General features: G+C 43.4%; 1 protein-coding gene across 4 annotated transcripts in view; it reads right to left on the bottom strand.

Moving 5' to 3' along the window:
* The window catches only part of herc2 (HECT and RLD domain containing E3 ubiquitin protein ligase 2), a 49,360-nt gene that overhangs the window by 9,967 nt on the left and 14,782 nt on the right, over window positions 1-24,611 (bottom strand). For 2 of the 4 annotated variants that reach the window (XM_068318506.1, XM_068318508.1), the window contains exons 24-77: window positions 24,255-24,431; window positions 22,351-22,454; window positions 22,119-22,269; window positions 21,810-22,024; window positions 21,570-21,702; window positions 21,220-21,347; window positions 20,941-21,136; window positions 19,488-19,621; window positions 19,115-19,288; window positions 18,855-18,991; window positions 18,477-18,628; window positions 18,189-18,380; window positions 17,896-18,083; window positions 17,563-17,755; window positions 17,292-17,474; window positions 17,016-17,200; window positions 16,587-16,734; window positions 16,314-16,510; window positions 15,957-16,187; window positions 15,715-15,853; window positions 15,377-15,523; window positions 14,590-14,732; window positions 14,211-14,478; window positions 13,929-14,071; window positions 13,741-13,839; window positions 13,484-13,652; window positions 13,265-13,390; window positions 12,224-12,332; window positions 11,999-12,138; window positions 11,723-11,913; window positions 11,518-11,623; window positions 10,710-10,801; window positions 10,453-10,628; window positions 9,965-10,076; window positions 9,360-9,441; window positions 9,040-9,274; window positions 8,756-8,933; window positions 8,556-8,637; window positions 8,258-8,429; window positions 8,030-8,174; window positions 6,976-7,201; window positions 6,083-6,254; window positions 5,087-5,273; window positions 4,185-4,328; window positions 3,904-4,095; window positions 3,655-3,808; window positions 3,445-3,552; window positions 3,229-3,360; window positions 2,806-2,964; window positions 2,597-2,715; window positions 2,086-2,211; window positions 1,833-1,988; window positions 1,421-1,735; window positions 725-939 (exon numbers count right to left, since the gene is read on the bottom strand). In XM_068318506.1, the coding sequence (XP_068174607.1) occupies window positions 725-939; window positions 1,421-1,735; window positions 1,833-1,988; window positions 2,086-2,211; window positions 2,597-2,715; window positions 2,806-2,964; window positions 3,229-3,360; window positions 3,445-3,552; window positions 3,655-3,808; window positions 3,904-4,095; window positions 4,185-4,328; window positions 5,087-5,273; window positions 6,083-6,254; window positions 6,976-7,201; window positions 8,030-8,174; window positions 8,258-8,429; window positions 8,556-8,637; window positions 8,756-8,933; window positions 9,040-9,274; window positions 9,360-9,441; window positions 9,965-10,076; window positions 10,453-10,628; window positions 10,710-10,801; window positions 11,518-11,623; window positions 11,723-11,913; window positions 11,999-12,138; window positions 12,224-12,332; window positions 13,265-13,390; window positions 13,484-13,652; window positions 13,741-13,839; window positions 13,929-14,071; window positions 14,211-14,478; window positions 14,590-14,732; window positions 15,377-15,523; window positions 15,715-15,853; window positions 15,957-16,187; window positions 16,314-16,510; window positions 16,587-16,734; window positions 17,016-17,200; window positions 17,292-17,474; window positions 17,563-17,755; window positions 17,896-18,083; window positions 18,189-18,380; window positions 18,477-18,628; window positions 18,855-18,991; window positions 19,115-19,288; window positions 19,488-19,621; window positions 20,941-21,136; window positions 21,220-21,347; window positions 21,570-21,702; window positions 21,810-22,024; window positions 22,119-22,269; window positions 22,351-22,454; window positions 24,255-24,431 (8,677 nt within the window). Of the gene's footprint in view, window positions 1-724; window positions 940-1,420; window positions 1,736-1,832; window positions 1,989-2,085; window positions 2,212-2,596; window positions 2,716-2,805; window positions 2,965-3,228; window positions 3,361-3,444; window positions 3,553-3,654; window positions 3,809-3,903; window positions 4,096-4,184; window positions 4,329-5,086; window positions 5,274-6,082; window positions 6,255-6,975; window positions 7,202-8,029; window positions 8,175-8,257; window positions 8,430-8,555; window positions 8,638-8,755; window positions 8,934-9,039; window positions 9,275-9,359; window positions 9,442-9,964; window positions 10,077-10,452; window positions 10,629-10,709; window positions 10,802-11,517; window positions 11,624-11,722; window positions 11,914-11,998; window positions 12,139-12,223; window positions 12,333-13,264; window positions 13,391-13,483; window positions 13,653-13,740; window positions 13,840-13,928; window positions 14,072-14,210; window positions 14,479-14,589; window positions 14,733-15,376; window positions 15,524-15,714; window positions 15,854-15,956; window positions 16,188-16,313; window positions 16,511-16,586; window positions 16,735-17,015; window positions 17,201-17,291; window positions 17,475-17,562; window positions 17,756-17,895; window positions 18,084-18,188; window positions 18,381-18,476; window positions 18,629-18,854; window positions 18,992-19,114; window positions 19,292-19,487; window positions 19,622-20,940; window positions 21,137-21,219; window positions 21,348-21,569; window positions 21,703-21,809; window positions 22,025-22,118; window positions 22,270-22,350; window positions 22,455-24,254; window positions 24,432-24,611 lie in introns of all 4 variants that reach the window. The other 2 variants (XM_068318505.1, XM_068318507.1) reach the window with 1 other exon arrangement.

Raw genomic sequence — 24,611 nt, 5'->3', positions numbered from 1 at the left:
CGCCCCCCTTAGCCATCACTGGCTGCAGGTGATCACGTGACGCTACATCGATTAGCCTACCTGTGCTACATGGGATTTTGTGCACTCAGTAGTCGATTTATGCCTGTCATGATGGTACGTCATGTGATAGCTTTCTTAATATTTTAATTCATGATAACTATGTTGAGCAAAAAAAGAAAGTGGTCGGACGAATATGTGCAAAGTGAATTTACATGTACTGTATAACGGAACGTGATGAGAGTCAGCGTTCTGCATGATTTGCAATGTCAAGTTGAGCAACTCTAGTCTAACACCAAACATAAAGGAACACTTCCTTAAGCTGCATGGAAAACAAAAGAAACAGACTGCTGTGAAAATGACATCAGAGTAGCACTTGCCAAGGTGAAGCCACTCATATCTGAACTGGTCTCTCAATAACAACAGCAGAAGTCACACTGATTTGCAGGTAGGTCATTTCATGTGAGTTCATGCACCGTCTTGGTTTTGTTCTTTGAAAAAGGTGACATTAATAGACAATTCATTAAATACACCAGTAAAACATATACTTATCTCTTAAATTAAAAAAAAAAAAAAAAAATTTACTAAAGAAGGGTTCGGTGAGTGAGCATATGAAACTGTCAGGGTTTGGTACCTCCAACAAGGTTAAGAACCACTGTTTTAGATATATGGATTCATATTAACTTGGTGTTAAAAGTTCAAAAGTGCATTATAGTTAAGCCCCAACCTTCTGTTCCCGTGGCCGAGTTTCCCATCCTCCGCCTCCCCCCACGAGTAGACCTCTCCCTCAGAGGACAGTGCCAGGCAGTGCTTCCCTCCAGAGTTCACAGCCACTTTCCTGATGAAGACATGCTGGATGGACTCCAGTAAGGTGGGCGTGGACACAGACTCTGTGCCCCCAATACCCAGTCTGCCCCCTGCTCCATATCCTGTGGCATACAGCTGAGGATCAACAAGACTGCTGTTAGTTGTACAGCATATTACATGTTACTGGTTGACATTGCTGATCAATACAACTGCTGGAATGGATTACAATTAAAAACAGAGTGTTTCAGTAAATGCTCTCTACATGAAAACACATACTAAACTCATAATAAATGAAACTAAATCCTATAATTGTTTTACCATCACAGATAGCACGAGAGTGACGACTGGGTTTATGATTAATGTTCAACAAGACATCATCAAGATCTCAATGCCTTTTTGACCACATGTGAGGTGAATATGGTCAACAAGCCCATAACCCAGAGAAATAAAGCACTTCAGAAGTAATTCCCTTTTGAAATGCTTTAATATAAACATATTCAATATAAATGTGATTTTAGTATCGGATGAATACTTTCAGTACCTCAACAGAAGGGGGTAACGACAAACAGGGAAGGAATGAAGTGATTCTATCTGTACCGCCCCAGCTTAAAAATACCTTTCCATCAGCAGTGACTGCAAACAGGGTCTGCTCTCCACCAATAAGCTGCACTGGCCGCAATGTAGCAAGGGCTTCAGTGGGCGTGGGCACCTTGACCTTTGCCCCCTCGATGCCCCCCAGCTGTCCTCTGTGGTTGTGGCCCCAGCCATAGATTGTGCCACTCCCTCCAGCAGAGAGGGTCCAGTCGTCTGGTCTCCTGTTCATCCACTGTACAAGCTGCTCATCGTGCTCACGCTTAAAAAGGTCATGGCTCTCATGGAGACCGTTCATGCTCTCGTGATCAGCCATGAGCTCACGAACCTTCTTTGTGACCTTTAAAAGCAGAGAAATGGATTAGGAACATTCGCAAGTCAGCATTTAATGAGGAAAAGCGCAGGCCGGCACCGAAGTCAGAGCCTGGTACACTGACCTCATCCAAGAAAGGTCTTGGTAGGGAAGTTCTTTTGTCTAGAGCCACGGCAACTCTAGAGGCAGTGCAGTACCGGCGGAACCAGGCCCACTTATGGGTCTCAGCACAACAGGGTAAGGTGTCAAGCTCTAGATCGCAGGCTAGAGCTACCAACACCTGAAAAAAATGTTTAAATTAGCCACAGACAGTAACTGAAATTCTGTGTAGAAATTCATTAAATATTGAGTTGGTGAGGAAATATATCTGAACATACCTTGAAAAACGGACTATGAAGCAGCTGCTTCCCTCCCCGGACAATCGGGTCCTCATACTCGTACTGTCTCTGGAGAGCCTCTGGCAGCCCCTTGACCAGAGCCGCCAGTGCACTACCTGTGAAACTCTGAAATGCAGATCATGCATCAACTGCAACTCATAGGACGTTATGAAATGCATTCTAAATCCATGCTTTGCTTTATTTTTGTAAGAGTTCTCAGATAAGTCACACTGCAGTAACTGTGTATGAGGTGAGGGACATAAAAAGCTGTTGGGCAAGACTCAACCCAAATACTACAACAGATTCTCTCGTGCTTGGTACAGAAAGAACAAGCTGTCACAATAAAAGTGAAAGGTAATGAATTAAAAACAAGGCTATCAACACTTGTTTAAATAAAACATAATTTTTACATTTATTTGTGAAAGTAAACGTAACATTGATAACAGCATTTGTGCAAATATTTTGTGAAATATTATTTTGCATTCATATTATAAAGTGATGTTTTACTCACCATAGAGCGAGCCTCGCCTTCACTGTCCCCCAGCAGCCTGTTGATGTTGATGGACTGACCGTACTCTGTGGTCAGAAGCTTTCGTAGTCTCTGCAGAGCCCACATCCTGTGTCCCGCAGCTGACAACATGACATCATATACAGCATGAATATATGATTCAAACAGAAATGTATTATCCGTACGTAGACATAAAAAAAGTCATGCCAGACCTAGCGCACTAAGCTGGGCACAAGCAGCGAGGGAGGCAGCCAGGCGAGGTACAATACTCCTGTTGGAGGCAAAGTTGAGCCTGAAGTCCAGCAAACAGGTGACCAGGTCCATGGAGGGGCAGGACAAGATACAGCGATCTGACAACAAGTCTTTGGGACCTGAAGAGTTGAACCAAAAAAGACTGAGTGTCACAGGGCACTGTATATGACAGAGCTGAAGTGCAATATATATATACAGTATATATAAAGTATATATAGTGGGATTTCAGAAACACACCCTGTCAAATCATACATGCTTTAGTGTGTCAGAGGTATGCTCACAACAGCATCACCTATCTGGTTTATTTATGCCAATGAACAGAGATTGTTTACCACCTGGTGACAAAATCAGTGAAAGCTTATTTGATGTACAGAGCATCTCACCAGCAGCAGGCATGATGGGATAGACAGTGAAGCGCCAGCCCCAGCCGTTCACAGAGCCATCACTGGTGAATTTCCATTTCAGCTCGTCTCCAGGGATTCTTAACTCACTGGACCAGTCGGACCACTCCCGACCTGGAGGAGACACACAGCAGGCCCCCGCATTCAGTTCTGATTCTTTGGCAAAAACCTCTACACATACATTCCTCCTGTCATCACCTGATCTGACAGAGACAATCCGATTGGCTCCATCCATGATTGTTAACGGGTCGTGGCGTCTCTCAGTTGAACACTGTCGGTCAAACTCTATCCTCAGGCCTTCAGCACCTACCAGAAGGAAACAGAGAAAACGTCTGTCGTAATGAACGTGTTCCTGAGGAGGGTCTCAAGGTACAAAGACCACAGAATGACATCGTTTTCTATTCTTACCCGGAATCTTCACAGTGCCGCTGGTAGACGTATCATCTGTGTACGGGTGACTGCTTTCTACCACAACTGGTTGAGAAGACAAACGGCCACTCTGTGAGTCTGTGGCGACGTCCTCCAGCTCGGTGACACACAACTCCAGCAGCATGTCAGCAACCTGCACACCATAATGAGAGCTCGCCACATCTAATGCTGTAATGGTTTTAAATCACTCATCTACATGGAATCAGGACATAGCATTCAGGAGGTCACCTGTGGATATGCAGTCCCCATGCCGGACAGCACAGCAGACAGCACCTCCTTCCCCTTCTCCCCTGAGCGATAAGATACTGCCAGTTTGAGCAGGTCCACCATGATACGCGTGTCATCAGGCACCAACAGACAGGTGAACTCATCAAGGTACTGAGGCTCTGGGCCGACCACTTTACTTTGACTCTCAGAGTCCTAAAGATGAAGATGAAACAAGTATATGACTGAGTTAGGAACACGTGGTTAAAGTTACAGAACAGACACGCTCAGTTGGACAGACTAGCCTCTTTTGTCTTGGTCATGGTTTCTGCTATAATGCTCGCTGCTCCCGGGTCATCAGTAACGGGTATGAAAGGACGCGATGAGGCTCCAGAGGCAGATGGAGTCATGGCTGACGATGGAGTGACTGCTTCTTCTGATGAAGGAACCTGACAAAGAAAAGAACAAATTTATTAGCTACTCCAATAAGATGCGACATACTCTAATCAACTTTCTAATTACTAGAGTACACTACTGCACACATGATTCAGATTCCCTTCACACATAAAACCCTCTTTTGTATGAAGGGAATGTGAATCAGTGAACTTTCACCTCAGCTGTTGTCCTCATTCTCTTCATCTCACATCGGTTCTCTTAAGCTACTGCTATAGCAAAAAGACAGCTGCTTCACCAGAAACTGAGAAACACTTTTAACTTATTGTGAAGGGGTCACAAGAAATTCAATGTATTTGTCACTGTGATTAGTCTTAAAACATTAACACTTATTTTCTAAATTTTTCTCCATTCATTGTCTTTAATTACACTTACAATACCTAACCATGGTCACGATACCTAACCATGGGTGACACAAAGTTCACCCCTTGATACAAAGTTATAAACTACAAAAGAAATTTTTAAAAATTAAAAAATTAAAAACTTGTGGTAAGAAAAATCTGAGAAAAGTTGAAATTCTCCCAAAAGCTTGAGCAATGTTTCCACATGCTTTGCTGAGTTGTGCAGCTACACAGATGGTCATTATGGAAATAATGACCATTTCATGGTTACTGTTTAGCAGAACTTAAGCGCTAGAATTGTTCAAGGCAGCACATTTATTACCAAAACATTATTGTGGGAAAACCCTCCCTGACATTTCATAAATACTGTTTCTGCGTGTAAAATTAAAGTGTCATTAGTTTAAGTTCCTCACCTCTCCTTTCTTGTCCTGCCAGGGATTGGGACTGACTCGCTCCTCAGCCTCAGGCAGGACGGGTGGACCGTCCTCATCACTCACGGTGGATGAGGATGAGGAGTCTGATGGAGGGACAGGCGAGCTGGAAGGACACTCTGCAGGCAGAATCATGCTGGCTGGCATCAGAGCACCGACCACTGCATCCCTGTGGGAACACATGTTCTGTCAGCACAATACTTACTGATGACAATTCCCAGGGAAAGTCATCAGAATAATTTAAAGGTCACATATTCAGGTAATCCTGCTCTGGAGTTACGCCTCAACAGGGCATATCTAACCTCTAGTTTGCTATGCAGGTGGCATTTAGCGTCACAAATTACATGTAGACAAGTCTAGACTTCCTCTGATTGTCCAACTGTCACATCCAAGTTCTACTTTTTCAATAACATCCAACCGTTATTAATATTTATTAGCTATTCCATGCTTTCCTTCCAACATTTTGATGACTTGAGTGTGTTTGTATGTATAATAATCCCTAGTTTATTCGCGCTTCAAGATGCATGGCTTCACTACATCATGGATTTTTATTAGGGAAGCCACGTGATACCGTACACGCATACTATTGGATGACAGCATCACAGACAGACTCACAGAACGCAGCACACTTCACAACAATTTTCTTTATTACAAGTGTTTTAAACAGTCTATAAGAATGTGGGAGAGGGTAATACAGATACTGTATAAGGTGGCTTAATATTAGTATGGCGAGGGTTCATAAAATACCGTAAATAATAAAATATATAGTTTGTTGCTATCTCGCGGAATTTTTTATTTCACTGGTGGTCCTGGAACGCATTAACCGCGAGTAACGAGGGATTACTGTAATCTGTGTTTACGGTTCAAGTCTCTTCTCTTTGATGTGGGACAAAAAGTCGTTGGACTGGCTGAGTAGCAGCTACATGCTGTGCATCCAATTCTTCTGACCCACTAGGAGAGGACGTACAGAAATCTTACCTGGCATACATGATTTGAAGAGCTGACAATACATGAGACAGGGCCTGCTGTTTGGCCAAGTTGCCGTCCAAGCTGAGTAGGATCTTTGCCAACGAGGGTCGGTTTGGCTTTATGTTGCTCTGCCCGTTCATCTTGTTGCTCACTGATGAGGAGTCACTGTCTGACTGGACGCCTGCAGGGAGCAGCAACACAACAATGAGACACACAGTCAGTGACATGAAACACCGTGAGAGCAACAACACGGGAGAAGAATGTCCAACCTTCGCTTGGAGAGTAGCTGCTACAGCTACCTAGACAAACACCGAATATCCCCCAGAATTGGCATCTGTAGACGCCAATTATGGGATCACGTTTTTCACTGGGGAGGGCTGGGGGACAGTTTGGTGGAGCTCATCAGTGAAAATCAGGCTTCTAGTCATAGAATTTAGCATCATGACGACTGATTAAGTTATAGAACAGAAGATGGCAAATCAGAGGAAAAAGAAGAAATTGCGGCCACTTCTGATGCAACAAAGTTTGCGTATGTCAGAGCACACCCGCAAGCATATACGGTATCGCTCTGAGAGAAGCATCTTGGGATCGGTCCAAGGACAGAAAGAAAACAGATAAATGTTGGAGCGTCGGAGTAAGTCTGTCGAAGAAGATCAACTGAAACAAAGCACTGGCAGCAAGCAGTTCTAAACGGATCATTAAGGACAATAATTCTCATAACAGGTTCAATTCAAATGCAAGTAATGAATTACAACAATATTTATCGGTGCATTACCTATTCAGACACTAATTAAGAATTATTTTTGTGTAATAATTTCAAACACGCCTCAAAATGTGCTTTTACTGTGATTTTTTCCCTTTCTAGAATGACTGAGTCTGGGCAGGTGCTTTGTGTTAATAACCTAAATACGATGCTCCCAGGGAGTCCCTGGCCGTCTGGAAAAGCACTGGCTCGTGAACTGAAGGCGTGGTCACATCCACAGTCGTCCAAGCAACGCTGTGAGATGAACCACATGCCACTCGAGTGATCTTCTGTCCCTCCAGACCCTGCACCAGGGTAGGCTTCCTGTTAACTGTGGTGGTTCCATTCCCCTGCTGTCCGTGATCGTTGTCGCCCCACGCATACACCTGAAACCAATACAACACCATCACTAGATTTCAATATTCATTCCTGTGAGCATCTGTCAATCACCTGAAGTAAATTAACTTCCTTTTCCAAGCTAGTGCATGAATAACACTGCCATGAGAAGAACTAAAGGCACCACTGACAGGCCTCAGCTTCTCTAAAATTGTCATTATTGAATGTTTTCAAAGGGAATGTATTAATCAACATGAAATAAATCATGTAATAGAAAACATCAGAGGTTTCTGGTGAAGTTGAGGGAGAATCGGTAAACAAACTCACATCTGGATCAGTGCTTTCAGCGGTACATTAAAGACTAAAGATTAAATTCACTTTACTTATCCCTCAATGGAGAAATTATCTTTACACTCATTCATTCATACATTTACACACACACACACACACACACACACACACACACACACACATATATGGTGTGTGTGTGTGTATCACAGCACAACGTTGTGTACAGGCCCCTAGAACAAACACAACACACTGGGGGCCTGTAGGTCTGCAATTAGTACAGCAGTACAGGGGAGGCAGAGTGACGGGTCATGACTTCAGGGTGTGCTCCTAATGATCAGCTTGTAGGGGGGACGGCGCCTTGCTCAAGGGCACCTCGACAGTGACCGGGAGCTGAGACCTCCCACAGGTAGGATGGACGGCAGGAGCGAGAATCAAACCACCAATGTCTAGTCATAAGGCATCCGCTCTACCACTGAGCTACTGCCAACCCAAACAAAACCCCAACCCCAAACCCCCCAACATGACTACCAGTACGTTACTGTGTGCTTTGGTTTATAAAAACTCTGCTGGCCGAGGCCAGAACCAACCTGTCCGGTGTCCGTCACAGCCAAACAGTGCAAAGCCCCAACAGCAACATGGACGATCTTTTTGCCCCTCAGTCCCTCCACCATCTGAGGCTTACGCACATGCACATCAGTGCCATGGCCCAAACGGAAGTAGTCGCCTTTACCCCTGTTTGGAAACAGACTCTGATTGAAAGACAAGAAGGGAGGTGGTTCTAATCACACAGCCTTCATCTCGTTCGTCCGTCTTACCAGGTCCACACAACTCCAGATTTAGTGAGAGCCAAAGAGAACTGCGCCCCACATTCGATTTGGCAGACACCCTGTCCGTTGAGTCTCTCTATGTTCTGAGGAATGTTGCAGCCCTCACTGCCTCCACGACCCAGCTTCCCAAAATCCCCATCGCCCCAGGAGAACACCAGTCCTGATGAAATCAAACACATAAAGCCAAAAACACTGAAACACATTTCACAAAGCAAAACATTTTATGTATATGAATACTAAAAATAATTTACTGACTCTTGTCTAAACGCCACAGGATCAAAAATACCTTCATCAGTGAGGGCCAGAGTTTGAGCGTCCCGACTCCCACAAGCCACCTGGATAACACGGTGTCCCAGAAGCACTTTAACCTGGATGACAAACACATACCATTGTGCAAAGACTTAATATGGCAGCGAGATTGATTTGGCCTTTATTAAACTTAAATCTAGTCGCGTCCCTGTGAAGACCTGAGTTATGCTGACATACCAGTTTAGGCCTCAGCTGAGTGGTGTTGTCTCCATGTCCCAGGCGGCCGTATTCCCCCAAACCCCAGCTGTACAGCTCCCCGCTGGAGGTGATGGCAGCACTGTGAGAACTGCCGCAGGCTATGTCACGGATACGCTTGGTCTTCAGGGCCTCTATTAACCGAGGCTTGTCACAGTTCCTGCCACAAAACATCATTCCCCTTTCTTTAATCCCATCACACTAATGAGTCACTTTTCAACACATCCACGACTTGGGGTAAAAGTAGAATTGAGAAAACAACGTACATTCTGCTAAAGTGTCCTAGTTTTCCATCATCTCCCTCTCCCCAGGAGAAGACCTTTCCATCCACAGTCAGGGCCATGGCGTGGCGGCCCCCAGAATGCACAGCGACCTTCTTCACCACATAGTTACTGAGTGCTGTGATTTGACGGGGGATGGGAATGGTCCCACTGGACAGGCCCAAGCCTAACCTGCCATTAGTGGCTTCTCCACATGCATAAATCTTCCCCTCGACTGTCACTGTGACACACACACAATGTTAACACCGAAAAATACTGATGTCTATTATATAACAATACTAAGTTCTATAACATCAATCTCCCACCTGCAAAGAGGCTTTTGGAACCGCCAGCCACTTGAACAACATTGAGTGCAGATAGAGTTTCAGAGAAGGAGGGCACTTTGATCTGTGAAGGACACAAACCAACCAGATTAGAGCTTCTGAGTGTCTCCCTCAGGCTCAACGTGACTATGTATCCGGTCCCATTTGTCGTACGCTGGTGGCTAAATCGTGTCCGTTCCATCCTCTGATGCGCTTCCACAACATAAATAAGCATTGTTAAAATATAACCATTCACAACATGGGCCTTTGTTACACAACTGATATTCAAGAAGATAAACACAATCACTGTAACTGCTTCATTTGAGTATTTTCATTTTACTATTTCAGATATTTTAATCATATTCAATTTAAAATTTAAAACTTTTTGCTCCTCCACATTTACATAATTGAAAAAATTATTTTGAAGGTGAAGATTTAATAATAAACAAGTATCAGATTTCAGAGTTAAAGTTCATTTACCTTGAGCAGCTATAACATCATCAGATAAATTTGAAGAAAACATTTCATTGATAAACTTTTTGTCCAGATGAATTAATTAACATATAGTGCATGTTTCAACCATACTGTCAAATACACTGCAGCTGTACCTTAGAACCCTTGAGTCCTCCCAGCTGATCCTTGTCATTCAGACCCCATACAAACACTTTGGTCCTGATGGTGGCTGCTGACTCCAATCCTGCAGACTTCTTACGAGCAAGGCTAAAGAACCAAACAGAAACACACAGAGTAAAATACTACTAATACTCCTTTTCGTTTTAATTGAAATGCCTTTGCCTTGATCGTTTGAAAAATAGTGATGTCCAAAGAACTTAACTCTTATTTACTGGGTTTAGACCACATGAACAGATCTAACATACTCCTAATGTCTGTCAATGATCTTAAACCAGTGTTAAACTTCAAAAATGACACTGAACTCTAAGAATGTACATATATCCAGTTCAAAATTTTTAATTCATTAATTACTGTGTCAAAACACAAACTGAAACAAATAAATAGAGGGTATATGGTCTGTAAGATTGATGTTTCCTCAAGATGATAAAAACATCCACAACCACATGTTTCTTGGACTGCATACCTCCCAGTGGCAGTTTTATCATCATCCTCTTCTTCATTGTCAGACGCCAGGAAAGGGACAGTGGCCAGGTCTTCATCCTCTGCTCTGATCCGTCCAACGATGCCAAGTCCATGAATCTTGCAGTCAATACCAGAGCTGCGGCACTGTTTGATTGCAATCTCAATGTACCTGTGATACTGGAGAGGAAGGCATTCAAGCTAATTATTATAACACACAAGACAGAAAAGAATGATTTGAAAACAATGTCTTCAACCAACCTCAGTGCAGTCACTGAGAAGGAAGGCGTTGGTGTCTGTCGGATTGATGTTGATAGTCTTCAGTTCTATCAAGTTATTCAAAGAGCTGCCACCTGAATAACCAGGGAAAAAAAGCAACAAAATGTAGAAATACATAGACAAACCTTGGTTTCCGACCACAATTCGTTCCAGAAGGCCGTTCGAATAGCAATTTGCTCGAATTCCAAATACATTTTTCCCATTACAAATAATGTAAATGGTTGTTCCAAGACACTAGAAAACTACCTTTTTTCAACATATGTTATTTCATAATGTCATTTATATATCAAATTGTATAGTAATAAAACATATCAAAGAAATGTAAAAGAAAGAAGCAAACACAAGAAACAAACAAACAAAAACATCAACGTAATCAGGTTAGCCTAAGGTATGAGTTACTGTCGTCTTTTGGACAGAAGTTTACAGTACTGTAACTCACACCATAGGCAATGGAACGCAAATTAAGTGAATAATTATTGAATACAGTAAACTAAAATAAAAAGCACATTACCGTCACATTTTCTTTCGACTTTTCTCGCCTTTTCTCGTGTGAGAAAAAGGTGTTTGTTTCACATTCGCGTCCAAATTTTGTTCGACTTCTAAGACGATAAAATTCCGAATATTTTGGTCGAATTTCGATTTGTTCAATGTCTAAAGCGTTCGAAAACCAAAGTTTGCTTGTAAATGTCAAGAGCAGGAAGAACTATTTAAAGTGCAAACAACAGATAATGACACACAGCATTTGTCCAATATAAATGCATTTTGAAAAAACAAAACAAAAAATACTTGCCTGACACCACAACTAGTGAAGGCATGTAGCTGCTGTCTGCAGGATCCACGGTCATTTTCAGCCTGTGCACAAGAACGTCAGGGAAGAGCTCGAGTCGAATCCAGTGCTGCAGAGGGAAGAATGGGAAGACCCGTAAAGTGTTACACTTTAAAAGCTGAGCTAAAGCACACTGCCATCCAGCTTAATAGAGCGTGCGATCTCCTACTTTTCCTTGTGAGCCAGAGGACTGCCAACACTGATCGCTGCAGTCAATGAGGCGTGACGCCTGGTTAACGGAGGATGAGACATTGAGGCTCTTGACAGCACGAGACCAATCATCAATCAGCATCCCTCGCTGGCTGCTGTGATGCTTCTTGAGTTGTTTTCCTGAACGTCCACAAAATGCTGGAGATTGGCCTGAATGAAGACAAAATGAACATTTTTACTCATACAGGGAAAAATTAACTCTTGTGATACCATAAAGGGAGAACGGGTGACTGACCAGGCTCATTGATTCTTCCAAAGGAATGCCGGGTGTTATGTTTGCGAGTCTTGAAGCACGTTTCACAGAAGTCAAAGTCTTCACAGTTTCTACATTTGAACCTGGCACCGTTTATGGGGAACATCTGGCAGCCGTCACATCTGCAGGCAACACAAGATGATATATGAACAGCATGTTAAAATGTACAGTTAAACGGTTTGACAGAAACTTTAAACATGTCTATACCTCACTCCAGGGTGAATACTGGGCACCAGTTCCATTTCAGATAACAAGCCAGTCCAGTGGGACTGCTGAGGGAAGTCCACAATCACATCCTTACCATTGGCACTGAAAGCTGAAAATAAAAGCAGTAACAGTTGAAGGTGTGTTTTCTTTACGTTGAAAGGGGAGACTTTCCAAGTATATTCATATCATTAACATGCACGTATCATCATACCATGAATATTGTTAAACTCTTAACTGTCACTGACTACTCATCTCAAAGATTTGGATATATTAGTAGTGGGCATAAAAAAACGCAGGAGTTAAAAATAGAATAGAATTCAGATCAACTAAGATCTGTAATCTAACGCCATCTCAATTTAAAAAGAGGGAATCTAACCAAACAATGAACAAACTACAATATATGCCGTCCGCAATATAACCATGAAACTGTTTCACAGATCCATTTCAGAAACATTTAGTTGTTCAACAACATGGACTGGCCAATTTTATGACAAGACAATCTTTCCAGTGTTAAATATACAGCAATACCTCGAGATACGAATATAATTTGTTCTATGACTGAGCTTGCAAGTCAAACAACTCATAACTCAAACAAATTTTCCCCATTTTAATTAGCTGAAATCATTTCAATCCACTCCAACCTTGTAAAAAATAGCCTCAAACTCCCTAAATTATGAAAAAAAGCACATATTTTTATCATCCAATAGGCATGCATACTCTTCCTTTTCAGAATCAATTATATATAAGCTACATAAACATAATTAAGTATGGAAAAATACACAAAAGTCACAAAAACACATGAGCTACATCTTCACAATGTGAAAGAGAATGAGATCCGGTCTCAGCTGATGTTGTATCCACCAACCAACTAGAAGTGGTGTCTTGAAGCACGGCTCGTATCTCAAAAAACTTGTATGTCGAGCAGCTCGTATCTCAACGTACTACTGTATGGTCATAACTGAGGTGTGAGGTCAGGTATTAAAGAACGTAACCTGAACAGAATAATGACAGACTTGATTTTTCTAACAACAGAGAGCTCACCTTTTACAACACCGACACTCCTGTGAGTGACAGAGCCCCATTTGTACTTGGGTGTGGTGACTGTGGGCTTCACCCTGACTTTGTCACCAATCTTTATATGAGAAGGAGAACTCTGTGGTGGGAATCCTACAAAAACAAAAGACACAACACATGGCAAAGGTGAGTAAAAAAACATGTTGCTAAGGTTCTCCTGAAATGGCTTGTTTCACACTGGATTACCAAGTAGCTCGATGTGGATGTAGCGAACCCAGTAAGTTCCTCCTTTCTGCTGCCAGTCACACTGCACGTTTAAATCATGAAGTCCATCTCTGTCCAGCTTAATAACTTTCCCAACATCTCCTTCATACACTTCCTCATAAGTTCTGCAGCACTTCACCATCATCCCCACCTGCAGAGAAGTCAGGTTCAGTCAGCTCCAATGTGTCACGTTTCCGTAATGCAGCGCTAGGTAGTGTTTAAACGGCTGCTGAACTCACCTGAATGTTCTCTCTCACATATACAGCATAATCATCATTGCTTTGAAAATCTGACCTCTTCTTAAATGTCTGGCTTTCAGTTACCACAGCACCTGGAGGCTAACGTGACACACACATGGCAATAATATTAATTATGTTAACAAAAAAATGAGTGGATTTAGGGAAATGTGAAAAAGAAGATAGCGTACCACTGGGAATGTCAGCTCTGTCTCCTCTAGCTCCTCCAGCACCTCCTCATCGGAGTATTCATCGGACACGGTGTCGGCGTCCGACAGCTCTGTGACATGAATGTCTGGATGGTCCAGCAGCCAGCCCACCAGAGACTCCACGCCTATGGGACAGTGGAAGCTTCATTTTAAAGCGTAGCTCAAAACATTAGATAAAAAATATGGCAGACACAGAGTTACTGTGGTTGCCAGGGTGATATTAACACAAGACTCAAATATATTTGTGTCTGATGAAACCTGTACCTGGTACACCTGAAGCACTGCCTGTGGTTCCAGACAGCGACTTCAAAGCAAATTCAATGTTTTTCCGTGGGAAACCCATTTCCATGAGCTGGAGGACAATGGGCAGCGGGGGCACGGGGGAGGTCTTCTGTTTCTTCTGTTTGGGAGGTCGGACATGCTGTACAGTCACAGGAGTGGTGGCCTCACTGGAGCTGCTCTCCTCAAACAGTGGAGAGGAAGGGTGGGCAGACTCCACAGCCAGGTACTGACACACCGCCAGAGCTGCAGCCTAAATCCAGTCACACACACATCACCCCAAGGTCAGTCTGAGTACTTCAACTCTAATCTACTAACCCTAACCACTGACAACGGGTTACTACAGAACGCTACACCGATTCACCTCCATCTCCTGCCTGTCAAAAATCGCCTTGATAGGAGAAGGCTGAGTGGCAGCAGACAGTAGCTGCTGCAGGAGGATCAATGGAGGCAGGGGGCCCTCAGGGGACAAGTCACCAACGTCGGAGGGTGAGGCAGCTGGATCCTCTACAAACACAAAAAAGGGGGGGTCACAAAAAAAGCACAAATAGGATGGACATGAGGAGCTTCAAAGTTGAGTTTATAGAAGAATGTTTTCCCAACTTTGAACTAATGTGTAATCTCAGGAACACTTCTGGGAGGGGGGGGGGGTGAGTTCAGACACTGACCAGTCACTCCTGCACTGGATTCAAAGACATTGAATTAACTGTGCAAAGAAATATTTCTGACCAGAAAACCCACTGGATTCAGGATGCTGTCACAATCCAGGAGGTTTGGAGAGTAATTCCTCTTGATTTGGTCAAAACATAAATAAAAATTGAGACTGTCTTAACATTTTAACTTAGTTTTACTTGTAAAGGAAGTGAATCCACAATTACAAAAACCTTTGCACATGACTATTGTTTATGTTCATTCTGTGACCTCTGCAAAAAAAACAACAACACTAAATAGAACTGAACATATCATCTTGCCACTTCTTCAGACCTGAATGTCTTCAGCCTAGTCCTGATATGTTTGATCCTCTGATTTCTTAGTTTATGAAACAGAGGAGGGAGGAGCCTAAATGTGGAGCCTCAGAGGGAGAAGGAACATGGAGCTGCTCACAAGTTACTGATCCTGAAAAGCAAACCCTTCACAGGGCTAAGTCTTACCACTGGGGTTCGGCCCGATGTCCACCACTGCTGACTGGGAGAGGATCTGCCTGAGTTTGTCCTGATGAGAGAGGAGTGCCCGTGCTGCCTTTAAAATGTACAGCCTCAGCTGCTGGCACCGCAACAAATGGAGGTCCACCTGGTCAGCTGGAAACAGAACAGTTCTGACTGAATCCATCGGAATATGCATTAGCTATGAACACAAAAGCAAAGCATCCTCCACAGCTACAAACATGTCACAATCAACAGCAGCAAAGACGGAATGACATAAGGGATGGTTACCATATATTTCTCTAGTGCAGACACAAAACACCATTTGCTAAGTATCTCTTGTGTACCTGTAAGGCCTCGACTCAGAGACTTCTTCATGCGTTGTTTCTCTAATTTGCTTCCAGCCAGGCTGACCAGCTGGGCCCAAACTGCTAGCATCGGCTCAGTGAAGGGCAGATTCTGCACCGTGAAAGTTACTGCAGGCAGCTGAGAAAAATGACAACAAAGGAAGGAAATCCTTATTGTTTCATAAACGCGTAAATTATGAAGGAGCGAATGCACTATATGAGAATGTAAAAATTTTCTATACTGGTTTGAGATGGCTGAGCAAGCAAACCCTATGGGTCCTCATCTCATGGAACTGGACAGTGATGCGTCCTTTCGGAGTGATGTGAGTAACTGTTCCTTCTCCATACTCCTCATGAATAACTTGGCCTCCGAGCCTGAGGCGTCCATCAATTCCTCCAATGACTGCCAGCACTGCCATCAGACTTCCCACTCCAGGACCATCTGAATCAGGAAAATACTCCTCCAGGAAGCACTGAAACAGAGAGAGGGGGCATTAACAAGTGCTATCATGTTAGAACAGATAAATTACATCAATGGAGAGAGTTTTCATTTCAATGTGCAATAATTGAATATTGCAGAATAATACAATTCTACTCACTGCTTCAGACTGGCAGCCAGCCATAACATCTCCAATGGAGCTGAGTTGAGTGTTGATATAATCATTAATCATGCAGTTCCACTGGCCAAGAGAGTGCAGAGTGCGCAAAACAGAAACAATCTCCTCAGCCAGGGTGCTGCTGTGAGTGGCCGTAAGAGATGCTTGGGGCCGGGACTTTCTCCTTCGCAGGGAACCTTCTGTGTGCAGGAAGAAGAAATTGCATTTACAACACAAATTTAAGATAGATTTCAAATGTGCACATGATCAACGTACCTCTGAGAAGTGGTAGGTCTGAGGAGCAGGTGATGAGTAAGCTTCCCAAGAAGGTAAACAACTTTTCCACCAGGAATTTCATGTCCTGAGAACGTTCTGTCTTGTCCCATGAGGGTAGGACTGCCTGCAGAAGACGTAGTGCCAGAATCTGAAAATACAAAAGGGTGGACAAGTGTTACTAGCAGATTCCCATCTTGAAATATTTCACACACAACAGATGAACAAAAATTTTCATAACAGGAAAGAAAATTTTAATAATGATATTTCCTTCATATCAAGTCATTGGTCTAACTGACGAGCGGGACTGAGAAAATTAGCCCTCATCCAGAAAATGAGACAGTTTCCAATAAAATTGGTCTGTAAGTAAGCCAGAGAGCATGTCATAACCAGCACAAAAGGCACATCTGACGCAATCATTGCTTGTCCTACCTGTCTCTGCAGTGTTATGGCATTGAAGGACTGGTGGCCTTCAACAATGCGGATGAGCAGGCCGATCCATGCAGAAGTGCTGAGCGTGCTACACATCTGGGGCATGAGAGCAATGCTTCGTATGAAGCCCAGGGTGCACCAGCTCCTGTGCTGCTCCCGTGAGACCAGTCTGTGGGAGTGAGAGCCTGGCAACAAAGATTGGTGCAGTTAGAATAAGACGGAACTCCAAAACCTGTCTTGGAAACACACATTTGTCCTCATCAGCATTCTAACTACCTGTAATGTCGTTGGCTCCACTTTCCACCAACATCCTCAGCAGTCCACAGAGGGTCCGTGTGGCGTCTGTTTGCAACACCTCTGCATAGATGCCAGCTGACAGAGACAGCGTCTTCAACAAGTTGACGGTGCTGGTTAGCATCATGGCTGTCGGGTGGCTGCTCTTCTGCATCAGCTCGCCTTCTGAAGCGACGAGGGGATGTTGTACACATCTTTAATTCATCCTCACTTGAAGATGTGATATTGCTTTGAAACAAACTTGATAACTGACCTATGTCATCCTCTGTGTCCGAGTCTTCAGTGGGGGGTTGGGCAGCTGGTGGTGGCTCTGCCAGTTTGAGGTCATATTTACCCTCTTTGCCCATCCTGTAGGAATTTGTGCTGCCAGTGTCCCACTGGACCCGGATCCAGCCATCTTCTCCCAGCTCCCCAATGACCCGACCAAGACCTGGTGCTGGTCCATCCTATGCAAGACATGGGGAGGGTCAAACGCTCAACACCAGGCTTCTCTTTACTCTTTTATAGAGTAATTATTTCGTAGTAATTGTGATTTGGCAGCCTATCAACAGCCAAAGCAGCTGTAATATAACATATGTTCAGGTACCTGATCTCCCCATTTCCAATCAACTCCCCTCATCACCCTGGTGCCTATCTTCATCATGGCAGCGAGCTCAGGGCCAGAGGCGGGTAGTGGGGCAGGAGCAGCCTCCTTTCTGGACTCTTCCAGTACGGTGGCCGAGCCTGCGAGTGCAGATGAACCAAGGTCCTCTTCGTTGCTGTCTGTACTAGGCCCTGAATATAAGACAAAGGAAGACATCAAACACCTCAATCCAAAGATGTATGCCCATTAGTTTCTATTCTGTCCGGGTTGCATGTGTTTGCCTGGACAGTGCTCACCTATGAGTCGGAGTATACTTTGTGTGAGGGCCAGTGTTCCAGAATTAAGCAGAAGACTAAGGCTGTTGGCCCCGTGTTTCAGGGACAGCATGTGTATCATGGACAGGAGGAACCGTGCTTGTGGAATGGTGCCAAGACTTGGTCCAGCTGGGTTCTCATCAGTGATGGTCTGTAACGGAACAGGCTGCACACCTGGTTAAACAACACAAAGACAACAAGTCAAAGACCCAAAGGATAAGAGGATTAGCTTTCACTCAGATAAAGCAGTTGTACAACCTTGAGACTTACAGAGCTCTTTGAAGCGGGCACTGGCCTCAAGCAGGATGTTGCGAACATTGTGGATGGCCCAGGAATACAACTTTCCAAATGTTACCTCCAAAAGCATGCGGTTGAAGGGAGGGATCAGATCCACGTCCTTCAGGCAGTCGGACAAGGGCTCTCTGTGAAGGAGAGGGATGATGTTTTAAAGGTTTACAACTCGCCACAACACAAAAAAGACAAAAATATCACACAATTATTAGCATTTTATTGTCACACAAAATCAAATGACCTGACTGAATGACATCAACTTCAAGCTCACTTATTTAATACTCCAACATCACTTAAATCAATCATCACTTCAAGAGTTTAGGGACACTTTTTTTTCCCCACAAATTCCTAGCTTACCCGATGTTGGACCCCTCTGGTATGACTCTTTGCCATCCACAGAGCATTGCATACTGTACAGATGGCAACAGGAAGCTTTTGGAGGCCAACTTCAGCATAGTGTCGATGCCCTCAAGTCTCACTTCTGCTCTCTCCAACTACGATCAAATGACATCCGTCAATTTCTTCACGTTTCAGCTAAATTATCGACATCTTTTTGTCCATTATTTTGTACCTAATCACAACGAATACTTCATTGATGATCCATTGCTTACAATCACCTGTTTGAGAAGACATTTTCGCATCTTCTCTACATCAAGGGGTTCCTCTTTTAGTGCAAACTCCACAACTGTGGCCATGAGGCTCGACTGGGAAAAGACACCCTGAACACTGTGTTTCAGCCACCGGTACTTTTGAACATTGGCTACGGTGTTCAGAAGTGGATGCCACTTGTCCTGCTGTAAAAGATATTATTAAAAAAATACAGAACTTTGAATAATTGCGAAGATGTTTTCAATCATTTACTGTCCATGAAGCCTGGTATACATTTTGTTAAAACTGATCACAGAAGATTGTGAATAAAAATCTGGTCCCATTAAAAACCTTCTAAAGAAGATTTCAACAATGAATGCATTTATTATATTTAATACCAACCTTGGTTGTCCTGCTAGTAGGAGATTTCCTGTCCACAGGTGTGGGACTGATCTGGACATTAGGCTCTCCTTCATTGGTCCCTTCATTCTCCAGCTTTGGTTCTTCTAGGTCAGTAGAATCTGACTTCTTAGGCACTGTAAAAGACATAACACAATTAATCTAAAATGTGAAAAAAAGAACATCACTGACCGGTAGGTCTGGAATTACAGTATTTTCCGCACTATAAGGCGCACCGGATAATAAGGCACACACAATAAAAAATAAATAAAATTTATTTGATAAACTGCAGCGGCTGTAGTTGCGCAATCCGTCCACTAGATAGAGCCACGCTGCTAAGACAGTCATGATTACATTCATGACTTCCTGACTACCTTTGAATGGCCCCTATTGTTATGTCAATAAGCCATTCTGAGCCTCATCAAGGAAACCTGATCACTTGATCATCTTAGAAAGAAGACAACACGCATATTAAAAAACCTGACATTAAAAACTGGTTGAATTCATTACGAGTGCAGTCAGTGCGAACAGAGCGGATTATTTTCTGATCTGAAGTTCGAAACAGATATTTAAGCTCCGACGTTCGTCTTCATTTATTAATTAAATATTGTTTCGATCGATCGGAAGTCCAGTCGGAGTTGAGGTGCAGCTATTTGCTGCTGTGTGCAATAAACAATTTTTTAACTAGTTTTTAATGTCAGGCTGCTAATTTACTGGCAAATATGACGCTGTTTTACTCCTAGAACTGACTTTAACGTCGGTGTCTCACCGCCGTGAATCTCACAGCACAGCTGCAGACAGAATACACAAGCCTGAATGCGCCCCTCCGCCGCCCGCCCAGAGCTATCAACTACATTTGTAAATCAATTGCAGTACAGTACACACCTTTGTCTAGCAGTGACTGCTCTTGAAATTTCAGAAAAGGCTGGAAGTTCAGCTTTCAGGGTCTTTCATTCACCTTTATGCCAGTTTCTCCGTGTGTTTCCACAGACTAATAGAATGGACCGTCACTAGATTCCAGATGACAGCACAATGGCATTTTTTAGACAGATTAAGTTTAAAGTGAGTTATTTCCGACGCCAAATAGTTAGGAAATACTGAGATCAGTCAGTCAGTCAAACTTTATTAATAGAATTGTTGAAAGTTCCTTATTTTTTCCTACGTAATCACCGGTGCTCCTACAGTCTGCTCTACCGTCTGAGCAGCTCAGTTAGAGCCGGGACTTCGGTGACGCCCCTTGACTACCGTTGTTAGGGGGCGTAGGCCCGAGTGCCTTGTGACGGTGCTCCTCTGGTGGTGGAGTGCCGGATTTTTTCAGCGATCATGTTTTTAACCAATATTAATATGAATATTAATCCATATATAAAACACACCGGATTATAAGGCGCACTACGGGTTTCTGAGAAAATTTTAGGCCTTTAGGTGCGCCTTATAGTGCGGAAAATACGGTACCTACCTCTTTTTTTCCTGCGGTCCCTGATCAGCTTCTGGGTGATCCTCCTCCAACGTGGCTGAGAGCTCAGCAGCTTCAGTTTAGAAACTATAGACAGGTCGTTGCTTACGGCTGGACGCAGCTCATTAAACAAGAACCGCAGACGCTCGATGACAGGGGCACACACCTCTTTGTAGGAGCGGCCTTGTTCCTGATGAGTCTGAAGTAAAAAGGACAAAAAATAAAACCTTGACCACTTTGTTTTCCTTGTGTCTACTGAAGTCCAGAATTTATTAATAATACCTTAATTAAAGAACACTTTGCCTGGTAGACCATGCGGCACACATCAATCACAGATTTCGGGAGGGACCTCTGTTTCCCCTGGTCCACACCCAAGGCACATTGACTGACAAGTGAAAGAGCAATGTGACCTGTGATAGAAAGAAAGTTTATACAGTGTTGCTGTCCAAATAAGGATCAGCATTTCGGATACACAAAAGTGGTTGATGTAAGAATTTAGAAATGCAAAGAACAAAGATTTCAATGTACATGTCGGTTCAGAAAACACTGACAAGCTAATTTCAACAACAATGTGAGACAAAATGATTTCTTAATTCCTCAAACAGCCTTTGTGAAACCAGTTGCTAGGTTACCAAGGTCTTGATGTTTGAGCAGGCAGCAGAGCAACAGGCGACCAACTTCCTCTACAGGGTGCTCCGGAGGGAAAGTGATGGGCGTAATAAGATGGTACTGCTTACAGCAACGCTCTATTTGGCACAGGAAGTCCTATAATTTGATGGCACAAAACATGAGAGCATGACTGCATCCATCTGGTCCACAGCTGCTGTGTCCCTACATTGTTCAGTGTTGGATCATTGCTGTCACATCCTTACCTTAACAGCGTGGTCCTGAGTGTTGTTGTCAGCAATGGCCTGCAGGAAAGGCTGTGCGTGGTCACTAAGGGTTATTCTTCGGGAGTAGAGTTTGGCTTTGTCTGGAGTGGTTGTACCGAGAGAGCTGCAGTGGTCTTCATCCTTCTCTTCGTTGTAGTTATAATGGATCTGACTAGTCTGCAGGCCTCCAGAGAATATGGAGGACTGGAGCCATTCTGAGAGAAATAATGAAGAAAAGCAATTTAAAAGGTTTAATTTGATACGCATACTGTGTGATTTTTCAGACTGAGATGCTTTAAAGTAACCTACTGGCACATTCAATCTCCATTGGCGACAGTGGAGTGCTCTTGGCCAGGTAGGAAGCGTGGAGACCCAGCAGCAGCCCCAGGTTCCTCTCAGTGTCAATTAGTGGGGAGGACAGACTGCTGAGGTCTGGAGTAGTGACTGTCTCCTGGTTAGGCTGTTGATGATAAAATATCAATATATCAGTGAGTGGACCCCACTATGAAGTATGTAGAATGTGTATTGGGATAGTCAGTACCTCCATGTACTGGCCCACACAGAAAGCTTGCATCGACTCTCTGGTGTCTTCAAACTGCAGAGCAGCTTCCAAAGCGACCACTGGGTCCTCTCCTGCAAACTGGGCTGTGAAAGGAGTTTAAGAAAATTCCTAAGATTATGGTATAGTGAATGGCGGCACAGTGGATAGCGCTGTCGCCTCACAGCAAGGAGGTCTGGCCTTCAAATCCACTTGAGACGCTCTGTTTGAACTTTGCATGTTCTCTCTCTGTGTGCGGTCTCTTTAGCTTCACTGGCATCCTTATAGGTGAATTGTTGACTTTGTACACATGACATGTGATGGGTTATTTTCCTTTTATGTGGCCCTGTGATAACCAACTTTTCCAGGGTGCACCCCATTATTGAAATAAACTGCGATTTCTAGAAGCAAAAAATAAATGAAAATATGTCCAGCTGTGTTCAGACTTGTTAAGTAGTGAAAAATGTCAATAATTCACCATATTCTCTTTGACATTGAGAAGAAGTGTTACATTCCGAAAAACATTTATGTAGCTTCACAGAAAAAAAACTGTAGATGGGATTTGATTTAAAATGTAAACAAGGCAGTCATAGACTGCAACATCCCGTGACGTCCCTGAATTAAAAATTTTACCCTGACCTACTTCCATCCATTTTCTGCTGCTGTATCCACCGTAGCGAGTCACGGGGAGCTGGATCCTATCCCAGCTGGCCGGTATAGGCTCCAGCAGGAGAACTGGAGAAGGGTGGGTGGGTTCTCTGCGTGGATTCTCCAGAGAAGCCGGAGAACCCTCACAGACACAGGGAGAGCATGCAAACTCTGCACAGAGCAGAACTCGAACCCGGACCCGCCTTGTTGTGAGGCGACAGCGCTACCCACTGCGCCACCCCCGACCTATTTGCATTGGTCAAAGATCAAAGCTAGAGCTCTGACCTACTGTCATTGATCAAAGCACTAGCTTTGATCTATGGTCTTACTCACACTGGCCTTCTCCCTCGTCTTTCTATCTTATCCGGTTCCTGAGTGCACAAATTGAACTTTGACCTTGACCTAGTTTTCTTAAGGTGAAGGTCATCATCTCATTTTCATCCCCTTTGCCGCCCAAGTAATGTGCTTTTTGTTTCACCTTTCTATCTGAAACGGTTGCGAAGATATTTGGTGGACATACTAACGGATGGACGGATGAACCAACACAATTACCCGCTTTGAGACGGGATGTAAAAAAAAAAAAAAACCACACACAAACACACCCACGCACTTGGATGTTCACAATCATGAGAAATGACCAGTAAAATTAAACTCTTGCTGAAGAGAAATTCCTCTCCTAGTGGAGAATATAGGAAGTGGAATGAATAAGACTGATCACGTGAACGTGGCTGCTCTCTGTTCCAATCCCTACTCCTAGGGGTGCGTTTGATTTTTCAAATCTCAATTTTAAAGGTAAAGCAATAGTTGTAGACTCAAATGCTCAAAAGAAAATGGGGGCCAGCATTCAACTAATTTATTCATGGGTAACTTAAATCAATTGCTGCATAGTTACCATTTGATAACATATGATTAGGGTGGGTGTTACCATTGGACTGCCCAAAAGATTCATTAGAAATAATTCTGTCAAATAAAAAACCACCTTAAAAACATGGTCCGAAGCAAACAAAAAGTTAAATATCCCCATGCCAACTTACGGAGCAACAGAAACAGAGTGGGTCAGGCATAGATAAAAACAGAATTTAAATCACACACAGATATTAGGACTGACTAAAAAGTAATCTGCAGTTGTCCTACATTTTCTTTGCTTGTTTAAGCTGTGTCTCTAAAGATATCACTGCACTGAATGTGTAAATTAACACAAAGAATTAATTGAAGAAAAAATGTTAAATCAAATTCCAAAAATGCATTTTTAACCCCACCTAGAACACTGTTTCCTGTAAGCGACTGGGACTGAGCCTGGAAGTCCTTGATGTCGTAGACCTTCCCTTCAATGACCGTCCAGAAACCCCCGTCTTTATTGTGGTTCTCCAGGTCAGCCTTGCGAATGAGAGAAACCTCCTCATTGTTCTTCGAACTCTGCCCCGTGAAAAAGGATCCTGCAACAGCCAAATAGGAACATATTACAGTCTAAACTTAACCCAAACTAACGCCACCTGTATATCTTCAATTAATTGAACAGGAATTATTTATGTGAAGTGATTTTTTAGACACAATAATAATACTCTTTTTAGAAATGCACGAATCGGTAATGATTTTTATTTTTACAAAGGGTAGTT

The sequence above is a fragment of the Antennarius striatus genome, chromosome 7, assembly GCF_040054535.1.
Source record: "Antennarius striatus isolate MH-2024 chromosome 7, ASM4005453v1, whole genome shotgun sequence".
Lineage (NCBI taxonomy): Eukaryota > Metazoa > Chordata > Actinopteri > Lophiiformes > Antennariidae > Antennarius > Antennarius striatus.
This window is presented reverse-complemented; position numbering and strand designations above follow the sequence as displayed.